This window comes from Schistocerca piceifrons, chromosome X (genome assembly GCF_021461385.2).
Source record: "Schistocerca piceifrons isolate TAMUIC-IGC-003096 chromosome X, iqSchPice1.1, whole genome shotgun sequence".
Lineage (NCBI taxonomy): Eukaryota > Metazoa > Arthropoda > Insecta > Orthoptera > Acrididae > Schistocerca > Schistocerca piceifrons.
The window spans coordinates 415873440-415896404 of record NC_060149.1 but is presented as its reverse complement, the minus strand read 5'-3'; the positions used below and the strand labels follow the sequence as shown (position 1 = coordinate 415896404).

Below are 22965 nucleotides of genomic sequence, written 5' to 3'. Positions count from 1 at the left end.
GGCCAAGTATGACTGCGTCCACATTTATCCACAAGCAGCAGAAGGTTGTCAATGTGTGATCTATGTCACAGTGTTCCTGGTGTCAGGAGCCTCTGTGGTGGCAGACATAACTATTGTTGGATGGAGTTAACTGTTTGTAGGTCTTGTGGTGGATGCGTAGTGTCCTGTTTATGAACTCCATCTTGCTTGTAACTGATCAGAACTATGTTGCCCCACAGTTGAAGATTGCCTGATCGATGGTGCCCTCTGTAGCTATGCTGTGTACCAGATGTGATGGCATAAGCAGCAGTACCGTACACTGTGTTCAATATTAATGGTGTCCTCAGTGAACTCTTCTCAGCAGAGTTACAATTATTCAATGCTGTTCACAATTTTCTTTTCCCAGACTGACAAAGACTGTCTTTAGTGTTCACAGTTTTTGGACTGATTCAATTTTTGGGATGCAGTGCCACACTCTCTGAAACAGTCTTCATATTCATGGGCAACAATAAGACTTAAAATGGCTTAGGCTATAGTTCAGCCAGCATTAATAGGAGCAAAGACAACTTTAATAACAAAATCTCATCACCTGCACTTTTCTCTGTCTTTTTGTCGGCTGGTTTGTACAGGTGTACAAATTCCCATAAATGAGTGTCAAATGTTGAAAAGGTGGCAAATGATTCATAATTCCTTAATATTATCTAGATGTAGTAGTCTGATGCATGGTTACATACTGTAGACATTAAAAAAGAAGTATTACATTAGCAATGATAATTAAATAAAACATTATTTTAATTTATGAATTATCTCTAAAACTAGACTACTGCAACCCAATTTTTTATGGTAAAGTTCAGTTAATTATTACTGAATGGTGCTGAGTCTCACATCAGACTTTACACCAATAAATGATCAGCTGATACCACTAATGACTTCTTGCAGTTACAGGTTTTTAAGAAAATTATGTTCACTAGTATATGTATTCTCTTTGATTGTGGCCCTGAAATTTCATCTCCTTTTTTCCTTTAACTATATAATACTTTTGTCACAATACCATACTCAGTAAAACAGATAGCTATTAAATACTGTTCCAGGTCAAATACGGAAGCAGAAAGATATTCTACTAGTGGATATCATGTGGCAACAAATGATACAGATCAGTACAAGATAGAGCTGTGGGATCATGAGCCAACCAGTGAAACATTTGTAGAAGGATATGGTATTCTTGTAGCAGGTTGTGTAGTTCTTACACTGCTTCGATCTGCAGCTTTCTTCAAATTGTGTATGCGTGCATCTCGAAACCTGCATAATAGGGCATTTGAAGCGTTACTACTTTCAAAAATGCGTTTTTTTGATACAAATCCATCTGGTCGAATCCTCAATCGGTTCTCAAAAGATGTAGGAGCAATGGATGAACTTTTACCACAGGCTATGCTCTTCATGACTCAGGTACTTAACTTCTTTAGAAAATTTTGTTAAATTAACACTATGTAATTATTTTTATTCAATTATAATCTTAAATGTAATCTTTCACTTCATTTTTTAGATATATTTAACTTTGTGTGGGATAATGGTAATGGTTATCATTGTCAACTATTACCTTATTATTGCCATTGTCATCTGTGCTGTTTTCTTCTACTACATCTCAATTGTTCTAATATCAACTGCTAGAGAGGCCAAGAAACTTGAAGCAATGAGTGAGTATAAATTACATAGTCATAGTATACCAGTTACTTTCATTTATGAGCAGCTACCATTATTTTATTTGCCACTTATGTATCTTATTTCTTGATTGTCAGTTACATATAATTTTTCTGTGTTACTGAATTTCCATTTAATTTTATAATAATTGTGAGGCTATGTATACAAAGAGGGATTAGTCTTATCATTTAGCACTTTACACAGAAATAATTTTATGGTGTGATATGCAAATAATGTTAACAACTATTTCAAGACTATAACAGACACAGACTGCCATGTTTCTGCAATCATTTATTTTCCTATAAGAGATGAATCAGCAGAGGTGACAGCTAGTATTTGGTTAGCCATAAGATCATAGTAATTATCTTTTCAATGTGTCATTAAATGTCTGTGATATTTGTCACAGCATCTCCTATTCATATTGCAACTGGTTTTATAAAAGTGATAATAATAATAATAATAATAATTTTATTGCTGTTCGGCCATTACAGCAATAGACAACGTCATATACATACTAAAATAGAGCACTTGCCCGCGAAAGGCAAAGGTCCAGAGTTCGAGTCTCGGTCAGGCGCACAGTTTTAATCTGCCAGGAAGTTTCATATCAGCGCACACTCTGCTGCAGAGTGAAAATCTCATTCTGGAAACATCCCCCAGCCTGTGGCTAAGCCATGTCTCCGCAATATCCTTTCTTTCAGGAGTGCTAGTTCTGCAATGTTCGCAGGAGAGCTTCTGTAAAGTTTGGAAGGTAGGTGATGAGATACTGGCAGAAGTAAAGCAGTGAGTACTGGGTGTGGGTCATGCTTCAGTAGCTCAGTTGGTAGAGCACTTGCCCGCGAAAGGTAAAGGTCCCGAGTTCGAGTCTCGGTCGGGCACACAGTTTTAATCTGCCAGGAAGTTTCATATCAGCGCACACTCCGCTGCAGAGTGAAAATCTCATTCTGGAATACTAAAATACAATTAATAGTTTGAAAGAAACAACAGGTTTGTAGTTAACATTATAGTATTATATTACAGTTGATAAATTCTCTTATATCATAGAATGGGTGGAGGACTAGCCAGTCATAAATTTTTTGTTTGAATAATTGTTCAGGTAATTCTTGAACAGATTGAGGAAGATTATTAAATAATTTGTACCCCATTATTTCGTAGCTGTTGAGTGACTTTGACAATCTGTGGTAAGGAATATAGAGGCACTTAGTCCTTCTTGTATTGTGGCTATGTACATTTTCTCTCGTTTTTGTTTCTGGTTATTTCTTCTTCATATAAATTAGAACATAGTATATGTACAAGTTTAGAACAGTCATGATTTTCTGTTCACAGAACAATGGTTTACAGTGTGCCTTATATGCAGAACCAGTAATTATCCTAATAGCTTTTTTTTTCAGTATTAATATGTCATGTACACAGCTAGAGTTCCCCCACAAGATAATTCCATATGTTATTATACTTTGAAAGAATGAAAAATTGTATGTTCTAACATATTTTTCAGGAACACAATCCATAAGTCGCCTTAACAGGTAAGTAACTCTTGACAATTTACCACTAATATATTGTACATGTTGACCCCACGATTATTTATCATCAATGTATACCCTCAAAAATTTGACATAACTTGGATCATCTGACAGAAGCTTGTCTCTAAGACTACAGACCATCTGCTGTGTTTTGTTTTCATTCAGCAGGAATCCATTTGCCTTGAACCAATAGGATGCTTGGTCAATTGTCTTTGCTGCACAAGTTTTAAGGCTATTGAAATCATCACTAGCATGAAGAAATGTTGTATCATCTGCATACAACACAGTGGTGGACTTGATAAATGACGGCAGATCATTTATCATTATCAGGAACAAAAAGGGGACCAGCACAGATCCCTGCGGAACACCTACCTTGACTTGTTCTATACTCGACATTTCTCTCCCTACAAAAACAACTTGCTTACGATTCTGAAGATATGATTTTATTAATTTAAGGCTCTTATGTCTAATGCCATAGAATTCCAGTTTTTCTACGAGTGGCTTATGCTTTACACAGTCAAAAGCTTTGCTTCGATCACAAAATGTGAGTTGAGCATAGCCCTCATCCTCAAACCCTTGATGTAAGTATTTGACTACAAAGTCTATAGCATCCACAGTAGACAACTTTTTCCTAAAACCATACTGAGATTCACTAATTATTCCTAATTTTTCAAAATAGACAGATAGCTGTTGGTAAATTACACATTCCAGTATTTTAGAAAAAGCTGGAACTATGGAGATTGGTCTGTAACTGGAAGGTGAGTCCATATCTCCCTTTTTATGTATTGGAACTACCCTAGCCACTTTGAGTTCTTCGGGAAAATATCAATCAGATATGCATTTATTTATACAGAATATATAGTCTATTACTTTCTTTAGTAAATTACAAAATATGTCATATATATCTACATTGTCTGAAGATTTCATCCGTTTTACAATGCTTAGGACATGACTCGGTGAGACCTCGGAGAACATAAACATACCTGTGTCTGTTGGTGTTCTGCAAACATTTTTAGAAAGTAACTCTGATGAATTGATATCAGGTTTCCTACATCTTCAACAGATTTAATAAAGAAATCATTGAACTTTTGGGGACTTATATTAATTTTTTTGCTTGTGGTTAAATGAGATAAAACACAAACTTAGAGGATTTAATTATGACACAAAGTTTAATGTAAGAAAACATCAATCATTTTTTATAAGATGTTTCTGTAAAATTCAATTCTACAGTTATAAATACTTGCTTTTGATAGAATGCAAAATGAAATACAACTTGGAAAAATAGACAAAACACAAGCAATGCTTTGTAAACAATTTCTACATGCTATTCTAACTGTCAGCTGTCTTTATGTAAGACATGTGTCTAACTAACTTTAAAGTTATGTGGTCTTACTGATATAAGCTTTCACCAGTAGCTAGTGCCACATCACTGTGGAAGTTAAGATTCTACTATCACTCTTGGGTTAAATTGTTGGTTTCAGACACATACATAAACACACACACACATATCCTTGTACTGGTACCTCTGATGAAAAAAAATCAGAACCACAGGTTTTAAGATGTGGTACAATAGAACTTTATTTTTTACCAGAGCAAATGTTGTATCTAAACTTTTAAAATGTGCAGAAAAGTGTTAAAATAACGTTTTAACAAGTCTAAATTTCAGAACCCCCCCCCCCCCCCAACCACCTCCAGAAGGCCTCAGTACTGGAATCTTTTTTTTTGGCCATACCTTTTTGTAACACCCTGTATATCTGAAATTACACATATATTAAAGCTAGGGCAGACCTGATCACAATGATTGTAGATAAACATTTTGGATTGCATGCCACTGAATTAACAAAACAAGACATCAATAAAAATTAATCATTATGTATGTGTACTGCCCACCACTAAGGGCCACCACTGATGGTACAATTAGTAATAACTTCTTTAACATTTTGGAGACTATAGGCATGGTGCAAAAGGTAAACACTGCTGCTAGGATATCAAAAGATTCATCATGAATCTTGGACACTGTACTTACAGATATTGACAGGGAAAATCATAAAGTATTTATAAAAGATCTTGACCTCTCTGATCATTATTGTCAGATATTAAAGTCAAAGAAAAGTCTACTAAAAAATGCAGGCCTACTAAAAGGTCTTCTCTGAGCATAGAACGCATACTTATTCTAGGGTATTGGCAAATTAAATATGAGATGAAGTGTAAATGAAAAACAAATTAGGTACTGAGTTCTCTAAATTGTGTACATTATTTAAATTAATATCGGAGGAGACAGTTTCCAAAGTAGCCACTTCAACAGTAGCAGCTAAGGAGTAGTATCTTAGGAGAATAAATGGATTGCTGCAGGTATTAGTAAGTCCTCCCATATTATTGTATAATACAGCTTATAACTACAGACTACATGAAAATTCAGATCACATGTGAACTACGACTGAATCATTAAATCTCTGGAAAGTAAACACACTACTGAAGTTGACAATAGATCTAGTAAGTTATTAAAATGCTCCTGTAACCATGTAAGTAAAATACATTGCTTTATTTTTGATCCATCACTTAACCAATGGTTAGTTCATAAAGGGCTAAATTATGTTGTAAAACCACTGTATAAGAAGGGAGCTAAGGCACATACTGCTAGCTATCAGCCAGTCTCACTACTCACAGGATTTTTCCAAAGTTCTGGAGAAAATAAACCATGCCAGGATTGTTAAGCACCTTAGTTACCATAATGCTGTCAGTGAAAGTCAATTTGGATTTCAAAAAAGATTATAAAATAAAGATGTTTGTAATATTTTGTGACTTAAGGGAAGCATTTGATTGTGTCAGTGGCCAAATACATTTACACAAGGCTACATGCCTGGGTATAGGGGGTGCAACAGGATAATGGTTTGGTTAATACCTTTCTAACAGAAAGCAGAAAGTTGTATTGTATTGGATAGTTAAGGAGAGGTCTCAGCATCATCATAATGGGCTACTATCACATGTAGAGTGCCTCAGGGCTCATTTCTGAGCCCCCAACTTTATTAATGTTCTACCATTTTGTACACAGTATCATAAATTCACCATCTTTCCTGATGACACTGTGATACTTATTGATGATAATTCATTAGAAAAACTTGAGCTGCCAGCTAATAAGGTCTTTGGGGATATTATTATCTGTTTAACATAAATGATTTTTCTGATAATTACAGTAAAACAAGTTGTATTCATTACATGAATGCATGGTGTCTGAAAGAACAGACACCACGCAGAATCTGCAGCTGTGAAACATTGTGTGTAAATTGAAGGGGATCACTGTTGTCCACTGCATTGGGACATCATGCGGCATCAGTGGCAATGAGTGAAAATGTGTATTGAACTGGGATTTGAACTAGGTAAGTGCATTAACCACTGTGCCATCTGGGACACAGCATTATCACATCTGCACGGATTATCTTGCACACCTCAGGGCTGATTCACATTCCCACTGAGCACCACTTATCCACAGTCCCTGTCCTTTTTACTCGTGTTCACTACACTGAGAGTCTCACAGGAGATTGGATGTATTTGTGCTTCAGTACTGAAGGAGCTGGATTCAATGCCCACTAGCCATATCAATTATATGAATGTGTGGTGTCTGTTCTTTCAGACATGTCCAAAAGAACAGACATCACACATTAATATAACTGATATGCCTAGATGAGCAATGGATCCACCTCCTTCAGTGCAGATGCACAAATACCTCCAATCTCATGTGGGAATCTCAGTGTAGTGAACAAGAGTAAAGTGGACAAGGACTATAGATGGGTGACTCTCAGTGGTAATGTGAATCAGCTGTGAGGTGTGCCAAGGTAGTCCACGCAGTTGTGATACCACTGTGTTCTGGATGGTACAGTGGTTAATACATATGTCTAGTGAGTGGGAGATCCTAGGTTCAAATCCCAGTCTAGTACACATTTTCACCCATTGCCGCTGAATCCACGTAGTGCCCCGCTGCAGCTGACAGCAGTGATCCCCTTCAATTTACTTATAAAGTTTTATTTGATTATATAAAAACTCCTAAGATGTATAAATAGGAGACAAACTAGGTGACCAGCAACTGGCCAGGGTGTATACTTGAAAATACCTGGTCTTTAATATTGATAGCAAACTAAACTGTTCACACCCCATCCTGGATCAGTGCAAAAAACTGTGTTTTGCAACTAATGCTTTAAACATTGTTTGCTCCTATAGAAACATGGAAAGTATTAAATCAGCTTATTATGACTGTTTATATCATTATGGCACACAGAATCATATTTTGGTGAAATCAGACACTGATTGCAAAAGTGCTTTATGCACAAAAAGAGTCATAAGAAGTGCGTATGAAGTTCACACTAGAACCACATGTAGAAATCTTTTTAAAATCCTAATATCCACTGTATAATATATATTCTGCCAAAAGTGGTCACATTTTAAACCTAATAGTGTGTATCACAGTGATGATATGATAAGGAAAAAGGTATCCACTATGAGCATACATCATGGCTGAGTATGGTACAGAAGGGGGTCTATTTCAGTGGCTGTAAGGTTTTTAATTCTGTCCTTTCACAAGTTTAATATTTATTACATGATAAGTTTTTGCTTAAAGAACTTAAGACAGTTCCTATTGCAAGAGTCATTTTACACTATAGAACAGTTCCTTAACCAGAATGTGATGCTCCTGTAACACTCAAATAAATTCCCAGATCCATATTTATGTGTTTGTTTATTTATTACTATAAACATAATTAAAAACATTTGTTTCCCATTGTAGAACCTAAGTCATAGATACCTTAATATGATATTCATTAGCATTATTTACATAATAGCATAAAATGTAACCACAAAAAACTTTTGAAACGGACATGTTCCACATCATGTGATATAGTCACAACACGAAAATATATAAATAAATAAAATTATTATAACTTTTATGGATTGTTTTCTCACAGTGTGTGTCATATGTTAGAATACAAGTCAGTTTATTAATTCTCAGCTATGAAACAGATTTTCCATCTTTTCTTTAAAAAACCGTGCACCAACAATTCCTGCCTTTCAGTATTTGATTACTGTTATTACAGAAAGAAGCCCTGTATTTTCACATCTCTCAGATTCTCTTAATGGTCTTAGCACCATTCATGCATCTGGTACCCAGGGAAAAATCTGTGATGAGTTTGACACACATCAGGTAGCTGTTATGATAGTTTTTTTTAATTAATATACAATTGTTTGCTTTTCTTTAATACAGTTAGTTCATCTGTTTTTACAGGATCATCACACTGCAGGCTGGTTTTTATTCATAACAACTGGTATAACTTTAGGATTCTGGCTTGACTTCCTAAATGCAATTTTTATTACTGTAGTAACATTCAGTTTTCTCATCCTTGAATCTGGTAAGTATGATTCAGTTACAAAGTATGTTTCCTTCAATTATAATCTGTTAAACCAAGAACTGTTTCCTTCTTACAGGAGAGATATCTAAGCAAACTACAGCATTACTAGTCCTGTTTTATTCATTTCATAATATCATTAAGTATCAATTTTACTTTCCTCCAAATAGTTAACAGTATTATTTTTTAAGTTGTTTTTGTTTTCAGTCTTTTTCACCTACCATCTGTACAACATTTGTATCATCCTCAGTAAATTACTGAAAAGACATATAGCAAAATCTCACAAAATTTATTTTGTCGCATTTAAGGAATATGATAAAAAACTGTTTTTGAATCTCAGATATCTATCTCCTAAACTGTGTACTTTCAGTGGGAAGGGCTCCATTTCTAGATATTTATCCCATGCTCAAAATCTACTATGACATATTGTTTTCAATGCTAAATCTTAAACCTGTCAACAAAAATTAGCTTGGTGTCCTCTGTTGTCAATATTTGATTTGTGCTTGTTATCTATGCATCCATAAATTAGGGATAGCTCTTTTTCTGTCCAAGTGTAATGTACCTTCCATCTCAGTAACAGTATTGTTCTGCTCTGTTTATGCTACTCTTGAATTCTTAAATTTTTACCCTCAGTGTGATAGAGCTCACTACAGAGCATTTCCTCCAATCGTGTCCTCAATATACTCCACAGCAGTGAGAAATGAATTCACATTTACCAGCAACTGTATTTGAGATAACTACATAGTAGCATGTTGTTCTGATGATGTTAAGGATTACATAAAAGCATGGTAGAATTATTCTGACATAAGGCCACTCTAGATGTCACCCATAATTCACATAGATTGCTAGGAGCTGGATCAAAGGAGCTAACATTTCAGTTGATGGTGTACCAGGTATGTTAAATGAGATTGATTCAGGAAACTTGCTAACCAAATAAGTATCCTAATGTTCATGGACTGTTCCTCAAATATGAGGGCTATCCACAAAGTACAATACATTTTGGAATTAAAAATAAATAAAGTATTGGATTTTTTTTATTATATACAGATGAAAGCCACACTTAAATACTACTTTTCTACATAGTTGCCATTTAAATTAAGGCACTTATCGTAGCGATGGACGAGCTTGGAAATTCCTTCATCATAAAATTCGGCCGCCTGCACCTTCAACCACGTGGTTACCTCTTTTGGGACAGAAAAGGTAAGATTTTTGTGGATTTCCTGGAAAGAGGCACTACAATAAACTCTCAAAGGTATTGCCAAACTCTGCACAACCTAGAAGAGCAATACAAAACAAGCACAGGGGAAAGTTGGGCTCAAAGATCTTGCTGATTCACGACAACGCCTGGGCCCACATGGCAAATGCCACTTGTGAAGTTCTCGAATCTTTTAAGTGGGAGTTGTTTCCTCATCCGCTGTACAGTCCCGACCTGGCACTGAGCGACTTCCACTTATTCCCAGCAATGAAGAAGTGGTTGGCTATGCAGCGTTTTGATGACAACCCACAGCTTCAAGAAGAGGTAACCACATGGTTGAAGGCGCAGGCGGCTGAATTTTACGACGAAGGGATTTCCAAGCTCGTCCATCGCTATGATAAGTGCCATAATTTAAATGGTAACTATGTAGAAAAGTAGTATTTAAGTGTGGCTTTCATCTGTATATAATTAAAAAAATTTCCAATACTTTATTTATTTTTAATTCCAAAATGTAATGCACTTTGTGGATAGCCCTCATATGTCTGGCAGGACTCTGGAACAATGGAGAGGGTACATCACCACTAGAGTACAGTAGGTGAACAAACTCAACTATGTGATTAATAGGTTCTTATATATAGATCTAGCTGATGAGAGACAATGACATGTATATTAGAGACACCATTTCCTCGCATGCAAATATTCCCCACTAAAGAACACCTCTACCACATGCCAAAACAATGTCCTATTGGCAAGTAGAGTGTGGTGATAGGTGTATACCAACATGTACTGGGACTGATCAGTCCAAATGACCTTTTACCATGCTTCAGTCATCCAATGGCAGCATGCCTGCTACCACGATAATCTCTGTGCCTGTGATGTGTAGTGAACAGAGGAATGTCATTGGGGCCTGCCTTTTCTTTACAGTAAGCTATTGGTCTTGGATAGTATCCTATAGCTTCTCCTAAATTGTTGTTGTCCAACGACGAATTTTTAAGTGATTTTTTGCAGTGTGCCTCATCTACCTGCCAATATAATACAGAACAGTCAATGGCAACACCTGCCATTAGTTTGTTATAGCCCTTTGCATGTACTTCTAGTGACAATGGCTTTCACTGGATTGAGATACTCACAGTACATTCTTGAAACAATGGCAAATGAAAAACCTAATGCCTACATAGCCTTGACATGGAGTGTTCCATGCACTGGTCACCCTCTGTCTTGTCATAACCAGATTCACTTATATTGCACATCTTGTCCATCCTGCTATTATAGCAACATCCAGTAAAACCAGGATGTCATTCCAGTCATGTAATATGATGAATTATTCCACTTGCCATGAAGACAGAAGCACTTGTCCTCCAGTTCATCAGTTGCCTCTAATGCCATTGACCATGAGTGTTTCCTTTACAGTGTTAATATTGAATAGCATAATATTTTATTTCAACTTTCTTCTTCTTCATGCAAGAAATACTGTCATATTTTTATAAAAAATTATCCATTATGAGCCTTAATCAGCACACATTTTTACTCTGCCAGTATGTGTCACTGTTCCATACACAAGGTAATACATTTACCAGATGCTGATACATTACAGAACTCTGAGCTGCTAACTCAAAGTGCAGAGTTAGCACTTTATGCACTTTGAAATGGGAAAAGAAATGATAAAATGACAGTGTGACAGTGTCTATGTTCTGAACTATACTAGATAAATAACTCTACATAGAAAATGCTGCAGTTATAAACAATTTTGAAGATTTCCTGGTAATCCGCTGTGAAAATATTTTGAACAATTTAAGTATTCACCATTAAAATACTAGAATTATTTGGAAAACCACAAGTGTGATTAACTTACTTGAAATGAACATCAGTTTCTCTCATATTATTATCCTTGTGTCCCTCTCCTTGTTACCAGCCAGAAAGTAGCATTCTTTGTATTCAAAACCAAAATTGTATTAGCAGTTTATTCGGCTGGGAAAGAGTAATTTTTCAAAATAAAACAAAATTTTTGTTTTCATATTACAGCTGTGACATTCTTGGGAGGAAATGTTGGTCTTGCCATAACACAGTCTCTTGTTTTGACTGGTATGCTTCAACATGGAATTCTGCAGATGTCAGAGACAGTCAGTCAGATGACATCAGTGGAACGTATTCTAGAATACACACGTATTGAGCCAGAGACAAGCCTGGAAGCAAATGATGGTAAGCAGAATATTATACCATGTTTATTTTTCAAATTTGTTCATTATGATATGGTTATTAGTAGCAAAAATGAATAGAAATAGTTATGTTCTGTGCATATTCTGCACTGAAACAGTCTGTAAAATATGTATAAAAATGAATGGACCTATCATATTTCATATGGTATAAGCACAATATGGCATTTTTAAAAGATAATGACATTGACAAAAATCAGACATATGTAAATAACATTCATGTACATTTACATAAATTAAGTACTTTTTCTTCCTCTGCTTCTTCTTCTTCTTCTTACAGGGGAACCTCCCCATCGCACCCCCCTCAGATTTAGTTATAAGTAGTCCACGGGTCGTATAGGCAACATCATGGTCGAAATGGGAGTAGGAGCATTGTGGTTCCGTGGTAGCGTGAGCAGCTGCGGAACGAGAGGTCCATGGTTCAAGTCTTCCCTCAAGTGAAAATTTTATTTTCTTTATTTTTGCATAGTTATTATCTGTCCGTTCGTTCATTGACGTCTTTGTTCACTGTAATAAGTGTAGTGTCTGTGTTTCGCGACCGCATCGCAAAACCGTGCGATTAGTAGACGAAAGGACGTGCCTCTCCAATGGGAACCGAAAACATTTGATCGCAAGGTCATAGGTCAACCGATTCCTCCACAGGAAAACATATCTGATATATTCTGTATGACACTGGTGACGGCATGTGCGTCGCATGACAGGAACATGTTGTCGACCCACCTAACTTGTACACTTGGCGAAGGGGTAAAAAGATTCTTCTACCTTGTCCGACTTAGGTTTTCTTGTGGATGTGATAATCACTCCCAAAAAAGTGATGAAAACATAAGAGTTTTTCACATAAACTGAAAATAAAAAATTAAACTTTTCACTCGAAGGAAGATTTGAACAAAGGACCTCTCGTTCCGCAGCTGCTCACGTTACCACAAGACCACGGCGCACATGCATTCCCAGTGACCTTGACGTTGCTTATCTCGCCATGAACTACTCAGTTTGTATATTTTGCTTATTTTTTCACAGTTCCACACAACTTCTTCCTGTTTTCTCAATTGATCTGTTTTCAGTTTTTCAAGGCCTATCCACTGTGTCAACTTATAACTAAATCTGAGGGGGGTGCGATGGGGAGTTTCCCTTGTTAGTACCCTCCTGTTGGAGCAGGGTATGCTTTTGGGCCAGTGTACACTGTTTCTTATGATCTAATGATTCCAATGGATTTAGGCTTCTTGATCTTAGATCTGCATTTATAGAATGTAGCCACTGTAATTTAGGTCCTCAACATTGTTTCTGGCCTCTGACAGTGAGATGATAGGCTGAGCTGAAGACTGAAGTAGGTGGTGCCTGTATGATTTGTCTGTACCAAACAAGTCTCCATTCATGCATCTTCTCATTGATTGGAGCCGCTCCAGGTAGTTTGTATTGTTGGTGTCCTTGAGCAGGGAAAGACGAATCATCTCAGTATCAGCATTTCCATGACACTTAGTGAGTGCTCATCACTTCTAGGTGTAGGCCAACACATGGTGCCATATAATGCAACTGGCATCACTATTGTGCGATATATCTTTGATTTTAGGTGGAAGGCATCTTCTTATCACAAAGAATACCAGTGATTTCTCTGAATCACATCTAGGTTGCTTTGATTCTTGCTTTCTTCATTAAATACATATTTTTGTGAAAAATGTAACATCTCCAAGGAGTGGAGTTTCCTGAAAGAATTGCTAGTTCACTCTTAATGTGGTCTCACAGCAACAGTTGGTGAACTGTAAAAGATTAAAAATAAACAGTGCTTACTGTGAAAGCTACAACTGCTGAAAACACTCAGACCAAAAGAGTGCATAAACAAGACACTCATGCAGCACATACATCAACATTACTGCATAGCATCTTACAACTTCATAAATGGCAAACATAGGAAGGATACACTGAAATCATTAGAGATGAAACATTAACTTGATTCGGACAAATATAGGAGAAGGAACTATCTTTGCATTCATCTGAAGTGCTTTAGAGGCACCATAAGGAATGTATGTCAGTGTGACCAGACAGGGTACCACTCCCCATGCCTCTGAAATATGAGTCCTGTAATTATTAACAAGATTTATTGCTGTGATAAGAGTTTAATTATTTGTCATGCACTACTATGACATTTTCAACCCATAAGTGCTGACAATATTGATAACCATCTGATCATAAATACAAAAAAATGCTGAACTTATCCTTAACATATCATGTTTTACAACCAGTTGCATAACACTTTTGTCAAACCACAGTGGTTGCATATTATGTTCTTTCTTTTTGTGTTAATGAAACACCCACTTCCATGATTTGAATGGTGTCAGTTACCATTTTCTTTTCTTCTTGGGACACTTTGCTGCATCTCTCATCATAATTCTTCTAGTATAATATGTTTGTTTATGTTTCTTGTATAGTCCATGAAGTCTTCTGTAAACAGCATCTACTTGCATTGGCTTTTGTATTCATCCAATAGATTGACAGTTGAATTTGTGAGAAACATGCATGTCAAGTGTCTGATTCACTGGGCACTGTCATCAGTTCCATCCTCCAAATTGTGAACTGACACAGTCTGGCAGTTTCTCACAAGAGAATAATAACGAATGTTCCTACAACAATACCATGCTATGTAAAAACTCATAGTGAGGACTGGGTTTCACTCAACACTGTTTCTCTAGGCTAATGCTTTAAATGAAATATAACAGTTTCTTCAAAGCATATTATGTTATAACAAAGATGATAAACTGATATCTGAATGAATATAGGTAGTACTGAATGAACTAGGAGACATGGATCACCACCATGAACATTTCTTTTGATACATTTAAACTGTCTATTCAAGATACATAAGCCTTATTTTTTTCTGTTCTATGTGCCAGCAGAAAATGTACCTGAGGAAACGTGGCCTTCAAAGGGAATGGTGACATTTAGGAATGTTAATCTCAAATATACTGTTAATGATCCTCCTGTTCTGAAGAATTTAAACTTCACCATTGAGGCTGGATGTAAGGTAATGTACCTTTTAGATAAAAAAAATGAAAGTTTAAAATTTATATATTAATTTGAAACTTATATTTTTAGTCAATCTATCTAGTTAGCAATGCTCAGTATTTCATAAGTACTGTAACTAATACAAATCAAAATTTTGTAGCATGTTAACAGTAATGATGTCAAAACATTAATATCATTATGATATATCATAACAGTAGACAATTTTTGAATGGATCACGAACACAGAGCTAATGGTAGTACAAGCCCCAAAACTCTTTACTCGTTACAACATAAGTCATAAAATTGCCTATGTGCAATAAGCATTTACAATTAGAAAGCAGGAGAAAAACCTGTTGTAAAGGGAATGTTTCTAGTTAGAAGCTGCTTCCATAAGGAAGAAAAGATAAAATTACATCAACAGATTAAAAGAACACAAATGTAAGTATAAAGAAAAGAAGTATCACAATGGAAGATTATACACTGAAGTACCAAAGAAACTGGTAAAGGCATGTATATTCAAATACAGAGATATGTAAACAGGCAGAATATGGCACTGCTGTCGGCAATGCTTCTATAAGACAACAAATGTCTGGCGCAGTTGTTAGATTGGTTACTGCTGCTACAATGGCAGGTTATCAAGATTTAAGTCAGTCTGAATGTGGTTTTATAGTCGGCATACAGCACCTCCGAGGTGCCAGAAAAAGATCCTGCAAGAACAGGACCAATGACAACTGAAGAGAATTTTTCAATGTGGCAGAAGTGCAACCCTCCCACAAAGTGCTGCAGTTTCAGTGCTAGTATCAGTAAACAAACCATTCAATGGAACATCATCAATGTGGGCTTTCGGAGCCAAAGGGCCACTCGTGTACCCTTGATGAGTGCATGACAAAAAGGCTTTATGCCTCGCCTGGGCCTGTCATCACTGACATTGGACTGTTGATGACTGGAAACATGTTACCTGGTTGGATGAGTCTTGTTTCAAATTGTATCAAGTGGGTGGACATGTTCGGCTATGGAGACAACCTCATGAATCCATGGAACCTGCATGTCAGCAGGGGACTGGTGGAGGCTCTGTAATGGTGTGGTACATGTGCAGTTGGAGTGATATTGGACCCCTGATACATCTAGATACAACTCTTAACAAGTGACACATACGTAAACATGCTGTCTGATCACCTGCGTCCATTCATGTCCATTGTGCATTCTGACGGACTTGGGCAATTCCAGCAGGACACTGCAACAAAATCCACATCTGGAATTGCCACAGAGTGGCTCCAGGAACACTCTTCGGAGCTTAAACTCTTCTTTTGTCCACCTAACTCCCCAAACATGAACATTATTGAGCATATCTGTGATGCCTTGCAACATGCTGTTCAGAAGAGATCTCTACCCCCTCATACTCTCATGGATTTATGGTCATCCCCGTAGGATTCGTGGTGTCAGTTCCCTCCAGCACTACTTCAGACATTAGTCGAGTCCATGCCACGTCTTGTTGCGGCACTTCTGCATGCTTATGGGGCCCTACATGATATTAGGCAGATGTACCAGTTTCTTTGGGTCTTCAGTGTATTAAGAGGGGGGGATCGAGGCTGAGAAAATAGTGAAAGTCTCTCAGACAAATAGAGCTGAGCTTGTGAAACAGATTAAACAAATATAGAAATAAAGTTGGCAAAATGATTGTAAGGATTAAGTTTATAAAATTGAAATAAAGCCAAATTAATAATAGCTTTTATTTCTCACTGAAGTATACATTGCCCTTTCCACAACACATTTACTCCTTTGGGAAGTCCTTTATGTTGTACCAGATGAAAATACATTCATCGGTACAATGGTGGATTCTTTACTTTGCTCCAGGAGGAGACTGAGTGGATAATATAACACATGGAATATTAATTCACTTCATTACATCACAGATAAGAAGAATTACTTAACTTTGTACATTCCATTTCCACAGTAATGTCATGAATATTTACAGCTGTCTCTGAACATTAATGTCTCAGTTGATACAGACAATATACAAGTCTCTGGCCCAGGGTGCATTTAAAAATAAATTGCACATAGAGTTCTGCCTAATACACCGTCCAGTCAAATTGATGTGACCGCTTGTCAAAAGCTTAATTATCCACCAGCTGGAACTGCTGTGAGACATGCAGGGAGAGAGTCAATGAGGTTCTCAATGGTACCAACATGGATGTGGAGCCACGTCAATTCCAGTGCTTTAGCCAGCTGCTCTGGGTTTCTCAGTTGAAGATCAATGGTTCAAACAGTCCAACTGAGATGGTCCCACAGATTCTCAGCTTGGTTTGAATCTGAGGATTTTGTTGGCCAGGGAAGTATAGTAAACTCATCCTGGTGCTCTTCAAATCATGCACATACACTGTGAGCTGTATGACACATTGCATTGCCCTGCTGTCAGATGCCACTGTGCTGAGGAAAAACGGACTGCATGTAATGGTGAACATGGTCCCCAAGGATGGATGCATACATGTGTTGATCCACGTGACTTCCATAATGTTAAGATCACCGAGGGAATGCCTTCCAGCCTGGACCCTTCTGATGATTGTTCTAAGGTATTTGCTTTGAGACATTTCATGCTGGGCATGTCAATGACCATCTGTCCACTGGATTGTAAATTGTAATTCATCTGAAAAGGCCACCTTTTGCCACTCAGTGGACACTGAATTGCAATATTAGCATGCAAATGCCAGCTTTCATCACAGAGGAACAACAGTCAGCATGGTTAGACGAATCAGGTGCCTGCTCCAGAGGACTGTAAGCAGCAAGCTGTTGACTGAATGTTCATTGAGGAGACAGTGTTGGTAGCTCCTTGCCTCATATGGGTGGTCAGTTGCTCAAAAGTTGCACATGTATTCACCCGTACACATCACTGCAGCTGTCGTTCACCCTGTCACATATGGGCTGTGGTGCACCACAGTTACCTCAGTGCTTGTTTTGGATAGTGCCATTTTGCCATGCAGAGTATACTTTAACCTTGGTGGCATGCAAACAGTTTACAAACTTAGCCTTTTCAGAAATGCTTCCACCCTTGGCCAGAAAGCTACCGATCATGCTCCCTCTCCGCACCCCTTCCCCCCCCCCCCCCCCCCCCCCAAAAAAAAAAAAAAAAAAACATGCTTTATATATTTGGATTAAAATCAACAGTCAAGATTGCAATAATGTTTGTTATTTACTAGTTTCAGCGTATGTTAAAGCTATCTTCAGAATTTTTGGCCCCTATGGCTGATGCTTACGATTTACAGTGTATGACCGTGGCATCACAAGAAAACTGAGGAGCCGCTAGCACCAACCATAGGAGGCCAAAAATTCTGAAGATGGCTTTAACATAAACTGAAATCAGTAAATAAACAAATATTATTGTGATCTCAACTGTTGATTTTAACCTAAATATAGCACCAGGTCGCTGTATTCTGTGGAAAATGTTGTCTAAATTTATGCTTTATATATCCTCTACTGCTAGAGCTGCCACATGCTGTCTGTGAATGTTAATTGTATGAGGTCTGTTCCAAAAATTCCGGAACTTTGTCCACAAAATTTTTCTATGCCTACCTTTTACTTATTGTGCATGGTCTCCTTTGAAATCCCCTAGTCCACAATTGGTACACCATTTCCATTGCTATTTCCACTTCCAGAAGCAGTCTTGGTACACCTCTTGCTAGATCATTCAAAGAGCAGTCTTTCAATTTTATTTTATCTCATATTTCATATCAAATATTTGCCCTTTCAACGTGGTTTCCACCTTTGGAAATAAAAAAAAGTCTGCAGGAGCAAGGTCTGGAGAGTACGAAGGATGAGGCAACACAGTGATTTCGTTTTTTGTGCAGTAGTCACACATCAACAGGGATGAATATGTGGATGTGTTATGATGTGAGAGCCATGCATTGTTTCAACACATTTCAAGTTGTTTCTTCTCACATTTGCTCACAGGTGTTACAGTGTGTCCCGATAGTACTATCAATTAACAGTTTGTCTCTGTGGCATGAATTCATGATGAGATAATCCTTCAAAGTCAAAGAAAAGCATCCGCATGGCGATGAGTCGGGGTAATTTGGGGGAAGAGACTGAACAGCAAGGAACAGAAAGGATGGGGAAGGAAATTGGCCATGCCCTTTCAAAGGAACCATCCTGGCATTTGCCTAAAGCGATTTAGGAAAATCATGGAAAACCTAAATCAGAATGGCGGAATTGAACCATCGTCCTCCCTGAATGTGAGTCCAGCACGCTAACCACTGCACCACCTCACTTGATCCATGGCTTAGACATTTGACCTGACCTGATGAGCTATTTTACGGTCTTGGAGAAACTTTCCTGATCCATTGTGAAGACTGAACCTTGGTCACAATATCATAACCATAGATCCATGTCTCATCAACAGTTATAGTTCTTTTAAGGAACATCTCGTTCTCATTTGTGTGATCCAAAAGCTCTTTACACATTGCAAGGCAGAAGTCTTTCTGGTATTGACTTATAAGCTGTGGGACGAACTTGGCTTCCTGCATCATTTGGCGTGTCTCTGTAAAGGTTTACTTGAGTTTCATGCAAAATTTAGTGCAGACGCATTGCTCCTCTGACTCTGCCATCTTGAAATCTGCAAACTGTGTGATACAATTTTCTACTCAATACAGCACTGATCAATAACTAATAGACATACAGCAATGATGCTTCCAGCAGTTACACATTAAACACAAACATGTGCAGGGGTGCCAACCGCATTTCACTCTGACACATCATTGGTGCAAAATTACAAATGTTCTAGAATTTTTTGAACAGACCTCATATGTTGAAATTGAACACAATCATTGGTCACATTAATGTGACTGGACTGTGTACATTTATCACACAATGGCGTGGCAGCATACTGAAATGTTTCTGGATGTCACTACACCAGTGTTGTTCATTGTGACTATCTTTTCTTGTGGTTGTGTTGCAATGTACCATGTTGTGAATGACCAAGGACAGCATCCAAAAAACTGGTCACAGGGTGCACATACACATCCAGAGACACAGACACTGTGGCTAAGCAAACAGTAAGATGATCTTTGAGGTGGCATGATGGTCATCTGTGAACAGTATGTCAATGGACACTGGTTCAGGCTGCAGGACAGGCGCTGAAATCAGTGATGGCAGCATGTATGGCAGTTGGTCAACCTTCATGGTCACCACTGTGGATGGTGCCAGTCACAACTGGCAGAGAGGTGGAGGCAACTGCTGGTGTAGATACGAGTGGCAGTCAGGTCTGTGGGTAAACACTCTGCAGTAGAATCAGTGACATAACAGGAAGTGAGCTGCAGCTCATTCTGGTGATGCCAATACAGCCCAGCAGAATCTTGTATGATGTTAGAATAACAACCATTGGCCTTTTAAGTGACTCCGTACTCCCAATGCTATTTCTTGCCAAACACTTTAAAGAAGTCTTCATCCTGTGGCTGAAACTTTGTCCTAACAGGTGGCCGCCATGGAATGCTTCCATAGCAGCCACAGAAGATGCAGTAGTGTATAGTGTCTACAACTGTGTGATATTTCTGGCAGTGACTTCCTGTCATGTTGCAAAGAACAGTAGGAGGACAGAAAAATCTTTAAGGCTTGTTCCCATGTTTGGGAGGAATAGAGTTTCTCCATGTGATCTTTGAGTGTTCAGCTTCTCCATTAGACAGGGTGAAAAGGTGTAGTAGTCACGTGGTGGATGCTGTTGGTGGCACAAACTGTTGAAAGTAAGCCAAAGAGACTTGTTTTCCATTGTCCAAGACTATGACCTAAGGATGAACTTTGAGACAAAAAGTAGGTCAAATCTGATATACTTGCAATAGTGGTGGGTGTCATGGGGACAACAAAAGGAAATTTACTGTATACATCTACTATCAAAAACTATTGTGTGTTCCAGAATGGACCCACAAAATCAATATGGATGCATTGCCATGGTCCAGTTGGATGTGGCCACACATCCTGGACCCACAATATCAATATGGATGCATTGCCATGGTCCAGTTGGATGTGGCCACACAAATAAGCATTGTGGTGGAGCTGATTGATGTTCTCACACACATTACAGTGACAGTTCATTTGCACAATCTGGCCATCATTGCCCGGCCGAATAAAAAGATATCATTTGAGTTGCTTCATATGAACTTCTCCCCAATGACCTTGATGCAAAAAAGACAAAACATCCCAATGCAGGGTGTGAAGAATCTCGACATGCATGTCATTCTCTGTGTGCAAGAGCAGAATGCCTGTCAACACAGATAGCACATGACAAAGCGAAAAATAGTGATGTACCACTGGGTGGAGAATTTATTTCAAACCCTATGTGGCTGTCTATGGTACACATATTGTAAAACAACCTGAAGAGCTGGGTCAGAAGCAGTTGCAGAGCAGTATGACAAAAACTGAGAGGAAAATTTTGAAGACTTTCAAAATCTTGGGTATCAATTTGGAAACATGATTCCTCAGATGAATCAAACACTGAGACAAGAAGTCAGTATTTGAATGTTTGGCAGTGGGCCTGTACAACAACTCATACTTATAATTAGAAAATATCAGAGCCTAATGTTATAATTTTTGCACTGTCTGATGTGGAACAGGCTTGGAGGGATTCAGTGAAGCTGTCAAAGGCCTGTGATCAGTAATCAAATAGAATTTCTGACCATACAAATATTGGTTGAACTTGGTAACACCATAGATAATGAAGAGTGCCTCTTTTTCAAGTTGACTTTAATCATGCTACACTCTTTTAAGTGTTTTTGAGGCAAAATCAGTGGGTCTATCAGAAGAACCAATTCTGTGGGAGAGCACATATCCATTTCTATATGAAGATGCATCAACAGCTAGCATGACAGGCTTAACTGGATCAAAATGAAGCAAACAACAATGTTGTAATAGCACATCCTTTAATTGACAAAAGACATCATGATATTCTTTGGACCATGCAAAAGCACTATTTTTTTGTCACAACCTGTTCAACAGAGCAGCAATTTGCCCAGTGTTTTTAATGAATTGTATGTAACAGGTAAGCCTCCCCATGACAGCTTGGAGCTCCTTAATGTTACGGGGCACCATCAGATCTTTTATTGCAGACAAGGGCAAAGTATCAGATTCCCTGTATATTTATTACATGTCCAAAATTATTAATTCTGCTTGGACAAAGGAGCACTTTTCCTTGCTGCACTTTAAGCCAGCAGCAGGAAGAACTTAAAACAAGCAACCTAAATGTGCCAAATGTTCAGTAGGTGTATGACCAACAACCAGAATATCATCCAAATAGTTTGTACAAGAAAGATACTTTGACATTAATTGTACCAGAAACCATTGAAAAGTAGCAGGAGTGGAAGCACTTCCTGACAGTAGTCTTTGAAACTGGAATCCTCATGTAAATCAATCTTGGAAAAGAATCTTCCAGTCTGTCCATTAGGTCCTCTGGTCATGAGAAAGGAAAAGAATCAGTGATGGTTTGTGAGTTTCCTGTTGCTTTAAAATCAGCACACAGATGTAAACCTCCTTACGGCTTTTTGAAAATTACCTAGTGTGATGCCCATTGACTTAGAGAATGTGGTTGGATAACCACATTGTCTTTCCACTTTTGCAGTTCCTGAGCAACCTGCTCATACATTGCATGAAGGACAGGCCACACATAAAAAAGTCACAGTTATGCATTGTCTTTAACAGTAATGTGCACTTCAATATCATTAGCCCTTCCTAAACCTGGTTGAAACAATTCCTCATAACTATTACACAAGTCAGAAACAATAGTGTGAGATACTGAAACACTGATACGCAACACATTGTCTCGTATGAACAGGTTGAACAAATCACACAAGTCTAAACCAGAAATTTTTGCGTCATTTTAGAACAGAGTACATGAAATGATACACCTTTTGTAACTCTTCAAAAAGTTGCTGGCAAATTGTACATGCCAAGTACTGAAATTTCATGTCCACTGTATGCAGACAAAACAAAAGTAG

At 37.8% G+C, this 22965-nt stretch overlaps 1 protein-coding gene across 2 annotated transcripts in view; it reads left to right on the top strand.

Annotated features, from left to right (window-relative positions):
* Positions 1–22965, top strand: part of LOC124721475 (ATP-binding cassette sub-family C member 4-like) — a 275591-nt gene that overhangs the window by 203290 nt on the left and 49336 nt on the right. The window contains exons 15-20 of one of the 2 annotated variants that reach the window (XM_047246470.1): positions 1071–1425; positions 1523–1673; positions 8279–8385; positions 8467–8590; positions 11805–11981; positions 14884–15011. In XM_047246470.1, coding sequence (XP_047102426.1) covers positions 1071–1425; positions 1523–1673; positions 8279–8385; positions 8467–8590; positions 11805–11981; positions 14884–15011 — 1042 coding nt within the window. Of the gene's footprint in view, positions 1–1070; positions 1426–1522; positions 1674–8278; positions 8386–8466; positions 8591–11804; positions 11982–14880; positions 15012–22965 lie in introns of both variants that reach the window. The other variant, XM_047246469.1, reaches the window with a different exon arrangement.